Source organism: Nerophis ophidion, linkage group LG04 (assembly GCF_033978795.1).
Source record: "Nerophis ophidion isolate RoL-2023_Sa linkage group LG04, RoL_Noph_v1.0, whole genome shotgun sequence".
Classification (NCBI taxonomy): domain Eukaryota; kingdom Metazoa; phylum Chordata; class Actinopteri; order Syngnathiformes; family Syngnathidae; genus Nerophis; species Nerophis ophidion.
The window spans coordinates 42,967,581-42,974,834 of record NC_084614.1 but is presented as its reverse complement, the minus strand read 5'-3'; the positions used below and the strand labels follow the sequence as shown (position 1 = coordinate 42,974,834).

The 7,254-nt window shown below is 35.9% G+C and overlaps 1 protein-coding gene across 1 annotated transcript in view; it reads right to left on the bottom strand.

Moving 5' to 3' along the window:
- Nucleotides 1-1,365: 1,365 nt before the first annotated feature.
- igsf5a (immunoglobulin superfamily, member 5a) overlaps nt 1,366-7,254 on the bottom strand; it is a 31,581-nt gene continuing 25,692 nt past the window's right edge. Inside the window, exons 8-9 of the mRNA XM_061896525.1 lie at nt 2,908-2,972; nt 1,366-1,889 (exon numbers count right to left, since the gene is read on the bottom strand). Coding sequence (XP_061752509.1) covers nt 1,785-1,889; nt 2,908-2,972 — 170 coding nt within the window. The 3' untranslated portion in view covers nt 1,366-1,784. The remainder of the gene's footprint in view (nt 1,890-2,907; nt 2,973-7,254) is intronic.

Here is a 7,254-nt window from a genome sequence, read left to right as displayed (position 1 = left end):
CTCGACCTCCCACCTGGACGCGGACCTCTGATGCCTCGCTATCGGCCCGACAACCTGCTTGTCTCACGGACCTTCGAGCCTGCTTTTCCCCTCCGGGACTTCCGTCTCTCGCTCAACACACACGGTAACACTCAGTTAATTCCCACACCGTACACACTCTTGGATTTAGTCACACTCCATTTCTCTTGTTTATGCATATTATTATTTATTATTTATAAATTGTATATTTACATGTATAAATAAAGCATAGAGCTAATACTACGCCCCTGTTGGCTGTGCCGTCTCCTTCCCCCTGAACACAACAAATTCTCTCATTTACCAACAAAAATTATAGATCGCTCTGGACTATTCACAAACGATCTTATCGTGTAAATGTGTTGGAATATAAAATAATGTTTAAGATTGACAAACACTTATCAGGTGTAAAACAAACACGAATGTATGAAATTTGTGGATAACAAAGCAGACAGTGGACTAAAAGGCAGCATTTATTTCTGTAGTTGTAATTATTGCTTTTAATTGTTATAATTAATTAAAACAGTACCATAATTAACCAATAAGATTTGAGTATGTGCTTTTTCTGGCATCTAGTGTCTACTTCTAAGCCTGTGCGGTATAAAACAAATAAAACACATCATAAATGGGTTGTACTTGTATAGCGCTTTTCTACCTTCAAGGTACTCAAAGCGCTTTGACACTACTTCCACATTTACCCATTCACACACACATTCACACACTGATGGAGGGAGCTGCCATGCAAGGCGCCAACCAGCACCCATCAGGAGCAAGGGTGAAGTGTCTTGCTCAGGACACAACGGACATGACGAGGTTGGTACTAAGTGGGATTTGAACCAGGGAGCCTCGGGTTGCGCACGGCCACTCTTCCACTGCGCCACGCCGTCCCTCATAAAATCATCATAAAAATGTTTAAAATTAAAGCCATTTAAATCCACTACAATGCAAGATGGGAACAATGCAAAACATTCTCTCCACATTTATCCATGTTTGGTGCTTTTCAGCTGTTTTATATTTCTGACTGAATACAAAACATTAAGGAGGTCGCCATGGAAGTAAACAAGGAAAGAGTCAAACTTTCACAAACTCTTTGTATGCAATGATATTATTTAATAATTATTTTATGATATATATGTATATATATATATATATATATATATATATATATATATACATCCATTATATTAATATAATAATATAATATGTATACACACACTAACACACACACACACACATATATATATATATATATATATATATATATATATATACATATATATATATATATATATATATATATATATATATATATATATATATACATATATATATATATATATATATATATATATATATATATATATATATATATATATATATATATAAGCCGAGTAGGATTCAACAGTTCATGCTCATAGAATTAGATTGGTCAGATATAGTCCTAGACTTAGATTGGTCAGATACAGTCTTAGACTGAGCTACTCGGCTGAGGGGCAAAATGTGTTATAAGACAAACCAAACAGTGCAGTCGGGATTGATTGAATGCCCTAAGATTACAATGACCTGGATGAATGAGAACCTTCATAGACATTAAGTACAATCAATGTCATATACATTAATTCATCAAAATCCAGTTTCATACCAATAACATCCATGCAGACCTTCACATGCACTGAAAAACATTTTAAGAAACAGTGTAGAGCTCAGAAGTGTTTCAGTGTTTGGTCCGAGAGTCCAACTCTTCGGGTGTTCCAAGGTGTCAGCGGTATTTACACAATGGTAGCATGTCTATGTTTTGTCAAGTCATCATCCACAGTGTTGTAGGTGCTTCTGGAACCATTTTCCATATGGTCATTATATGCAGAATTAGGCATCTAAAAGCAAAAAGCAAAACAAACATCATTTTTTAAGTATTTCTACAAGAATGTGTCATTGAAACATACACTCTCGAGAGTGTTAAAAGTGTACAGAGATACATTTCTGTTGTTTTCTATGCAAACAAACAAAAAAGTGGATTTAAAATTTAAAATATATATATTTTCAAACAAAAATGTTTAGGTTTCAAATCGTTTTTTATGTTGTTTTTTTTTGGTTGCTAATCGTTTTGGGTTTTTTTTTTTTAATTAAAAAATAACGTTTTGGGTTGCGAATCGTTTTTTGGTGGCAAAAAGTTTTTGGATCTCCATCCGTCTTTGTCTTCACCATCCTATTGCGTTGAGGATATCCGGTGTGACAGGTCAGTGACTCAGCAGCGTCAGTAGTAGGATTTAAATTAGAGCCAATAGTAGGAAATCATTTAGATATTCAATTGTTATTCTTAATCCTCCACCTTGTGTTTTTGTCTCATAATTGTGATATAAATATTACAATTTAATGATTTTGAATAATGATTGGCAGATTACAAAAGACAGTACTTTGTTTTTTTTTTCAATTGAAAATGTATATTTTTGTGTGCAAATGTATAGTTTTTGGTTACTGCTTTTTTTTTAGTCGCAATTTCTTTATCTGTTTTTTTGAATAAAATGACACACATAAAATGTGTGTCATTTTATTAAACCAAGGACGTGATTCGTAACATGTTTTCAGAAAAGGAGCAATGAAAACAACATTTTGTTTAAGACTTAAATGTCAATTACATGATCAACTCTGTCAGTCAGTCTCTTCATCTTATAATCGTGGAGTCTGATTCCGGCAGTTTAATTGACAATTGACAGACCGTTTATGATGTTTATACATTTTAATCAATGCATTAGAACATGAAGGAAATTTCCTCTAAAAAGGTGAAAAATCTGCACACTAATGTTGTCCTAAACAGATCACTTGTTCCCACTGTTGCATGCACGCAGATTTTACAGTTATCCCTCAAATGTACTGCAAAACAATCATTCCTACCTCAAAAATGTTGGAACTGGTTCTCTGAAAGAAGCCACTGTCTGTTAGGTCACTTTTGGCAACACCTGTAAACAGGAGGGAGTAATTAAGTACTTTAAATTGTACCACACATTTGCACACACACAATATTCTTGTATTAAGCAGAATATTTTACTGTGCTTTGTTCACAAAACAGCTGTCTGTGAAGTGGCAAGAGCAGAAGGGCCGTGTGACTGCAAGGTTTTACCTTCCCTGAATAAATAAAATATTGTCTTTGATGCCTTAGTTTGTTTTAACACATAATTACTAAATTCCATAAAATAATTTATTCAGTTTCCACCATCGTCCCAAAAACACATTACTGGATTTTATGAACTATTATTCGAACTTAAAATATAATTTTTTTCTCAAAACTCAACAGTGCGCCTTATAACCTAGGTGCGCGTAATGTATGGAATAAATCTGGTTCTACTTAGCGACCTGGGAGCAATTTTATTTGGTACATTATGTAATGATAAGTGTGACCAGTAGATGGCAGTCAAACATAAGAGATACGTGTAGCCTGCAATATGATGGCAATATGACTCAAGTAAACAACACCAACATTTATATGTTCCATTGAAAGTACAGAACAATACACATGGTACTCAAACATTTACCATAATGTTTTAAAACGACTTTGATAAGCTATGAAGCCGCACGTCTTCAAGGATTGTAGGCACAATAAACATACGAGTATTGTAATGGTGTGTGTATAAGGTAAGACATTATCTGTTGTTTTGTTTCGCAATATTATGCAAAAGCAACTTTTCTTACCTTCTAGTACCTGCTGATCTTTTTTTTAGGATCTGCATAAATCCTGAAAAATTGCGTGCATCTGCCCTTGTGGTCCATGGCGACACCGTAGTCAATAAGCTTCTTCTTTTTTAACCTCCGCTGTTGCCATTTATAATATAAAGTAGTGTAAAGTTCTTACTTATATCTGTCAGTAAACTTGCCATGAAAGCGCTAAAACATGCCGGTTTAGTGAGTTTACATTATTCACCCAAGGAACTTTAGTTATTAGAGAGTTCGGGTAGCACGGTTTTTCACGGAACACATTGTTGCTGTTTCCCGATGAGGAGATGCTGCTCCGTTATTGATTTAAGTAAAGTCTGATTGTCATTAAAACTGTTAGCTCCATCTTTTGACATTTCTTCCACTCCCGTCCTTGGACGCTACACCGCTACAACAAAGATGACTGGGAGAAGATGCTGTCAAAGGTGAGCCACGTAAATAAGACTGCCCACAAAACGGCGCTTCCAGAAGCGTCGTTCAGAAAGCGGTTTGAAGATGATTTGTAAAACATAATCCATGCAACATTTTGACCAATGAACCACCTTTACATGTTATGTAGACCACAAATAGGTTTTCAATTAGAAAAAAAAATAATAATAATATGACTCCTTTAATGCGCTCTATTATCCAGTGCGCCTTATGTATGAAAAAAGATTGTTAATAGACCATTCATCGGCAGTGCGCCTTATTATCCGGTGCGTCCTATGGTCCGGAAAATACGGTATGTTAGTTGGATGAACTAAATTGTCCATAGGTGTAAATGTGAGTGTGAATGCTCGGTGACCAGTCTAGGGTGTACCCCGGTTCTTACCCAAAGACAACTGGGACAGAGTGTAATGTTGACATCTGACCCTAATGAGGACAAGTCAACGTAGCGGATGTCACACTGAACTCCGTAGGAGCCGACCAAAGCATCCGGTGTCGGACTCTGATTAGCTTGTAGCTGTTGGATAAATAGAAACGATCGGTCCTAAGTAGGGATGGTCTGAAATATTATCAGTCCGAAATCTGCACAAAAAAAACAGAATCGGATTATGTTGGTTTGCATCAAAAATATCTGAGCTAGTAGCTGTGGTGAGTTGTATTTCCGTTGCTTATTTTCTGTACTCTTTGGCACACCATATTTACTCTGTCTCTCATCCACAGTATGGAGCGCAGCTGGTGCAAAGCAGGAGCAAACACCTGAAGTTGATTAAGGGGGTCTATTCAACCTGGGTGCTGACGCCATGCGAGCGCCGGAACTTTGTGTCTCACCACCTTATTGCTCGCATGCGTACGCTCCTTCGGCTCACTTGCAAACCTTAGTTTTACTCGTGCTCCTCGCCAGGTTTTGATTGTAATCTCTAGCTTGTTTTGTCACTTCTTTCTAGAAGTGTTTTTTTTCCTAGCCTCGTCTAGCGTTTTATGTTTATACTTAGCACTTTTGGTTTACTTTTTCCATACGGTATTTTCCTGGCTGTGTCCAGCGCTTTTGGTTAGTTTTTTGGTAGCAACTATTTCAGTTCGTTCATGGTGTGTTTTGTGCTCCACCATCGCCTTGTGTTATATATATATTTGGCAACCTTACGTCCAAATAAAGACAAACTTTGTTTTGCTACCATCTACGTCTCTGCATCCTTGGTATCCACGCACTTCTACACCTAACAGTAGCGACTCAACAGCAAACCACACAATAGCACACAAGTTAGACATCCATTTTCTACCGCTTATTCCCTTTCGGGGTAGCGGGGGGCGCTGGCGCCTATCTCAGCTACAATCGGGCGGAAGGCAGGGTACACCCCGGACAAGTCGCCACCTCATCGCAGGACCAACACAGATAGACAGACAACATTCACACTCACATTCACACACTAGGGCCAATTTAGTGTTGCCAATCAACCTATCCCCAGGTGCATGTCAAGTTAGACATAATAAGTTATTTCATCCACCCATCCATTTTCTACCACATATCCCTCCTGGGGTCACGGGGAGCTGGAGCCTATCCCAGCTGCACTCGAGCAGAAGGCATTTAATTGAACAAAATTGCAATCTAAAAATGTGTCCGCTTTATTCGACTTGCTGTGTCACGAGCAAAACTAAAGGAGTTATTGTGGCCACTAGGTGTCGCCAAAAACAATCACCACTCCACTTCAACTTAAAGACAGCAAAAGTACATTCCAGACGGTAATAATAAATAGATTGTTCGTTATTTTAATGAGTTCACTAGATCAGTGGTTCTCAAATGGGGGTACGCGTACCCCTGGGGGTACTTGAAGGTATACCAAGGGGTACGTGAGATTTTTTTAAATATTCTAAAAATAGCAACAATTCAAAAATCCTTTATAAATATATGTATTGAATAACACGTCAACAAAATATGAATGTAAGTTCATAAACTGTGAAAAGAAATGCAACAATGCAATATTCAGTGTTAACTGCTTGATTTTTTGTAGACATGTTCCATAAATATTGATGTTAAAGATTTCTTTTTTTGTGAAGAAATGTTTAGTATTAAGTTAATGATCCAGATGGATCTCTATTACAATCCCCAAAGATGGCACTTTAAATTGACGATTACTTCTATGTGTAGAAATCTTTATAATTGAATCACTTGTTTATTTTTCAACAAGTTTATAGTTATTTTTATATATTTTTTTCCAAATAGTTCAGGAAAGACCACTACAAATGAGCAATAATTTGCACTTTAATACACTTTAATAAATCAGAAACTGATGACATAGTGCTGTATTTTACTTCTTTATCTCTTTTTTTCAACCAAAAATGCTTTGTTCTGATTAGGGGGTACTTGAATTCAAAAAATGTTCACAGGGGGTACATCACTGAAAAAAGGTTGAGAAGTTGGACAGAAGTATTGCTGTCCTGGGTAAAACAAGGCACATTCTTAATCAAAAAACATTACACACTCTTTATTGTACACTTGTTTTACCATATTTGAGTTACTGTCTAGAAGTTTGGGGAAATACATACAGGATGAACATCCAACCACTATTCATAATGCAAAAAAGGACCATCAGACTGATACATAACACAGGACCCCGAGAACACACTAATGGATTATTTATAAAAACATTTGATTTAAAACTACCAGATCTCATCCAACTCAAGACTGCCCAAATGATTTATAAAGCAAGTAAAGATTTACTTCCAACAGGGTTACAGAGAAGATTTTTACAAAGAGAAGGGAATTATAATTTAAGAGGAGAACTACTTTTTAAGATCCAATATTGTAGAACAACGCAGAAACAAATGAGTATAACAATAGTAGGGGTTAAAATATGGAACTGTTTAAAGGATGAAATAAAACACAGCACCAACATAAACCAGTTGAAAAAGCTTTTTAAATCATTTATCATTAGTAAATATAAGAAAGAAGAGCAAACATTGTTTTAGAAAGACAATAATATATATGTATATAAATACAATTTATGATTTCATAATTATACATATAGGTTGTATTAAAATGTATATATCACCACTTTATATGGAATTTAAATGAATTGTGTATGTATGATATGTGTATATATATATAAA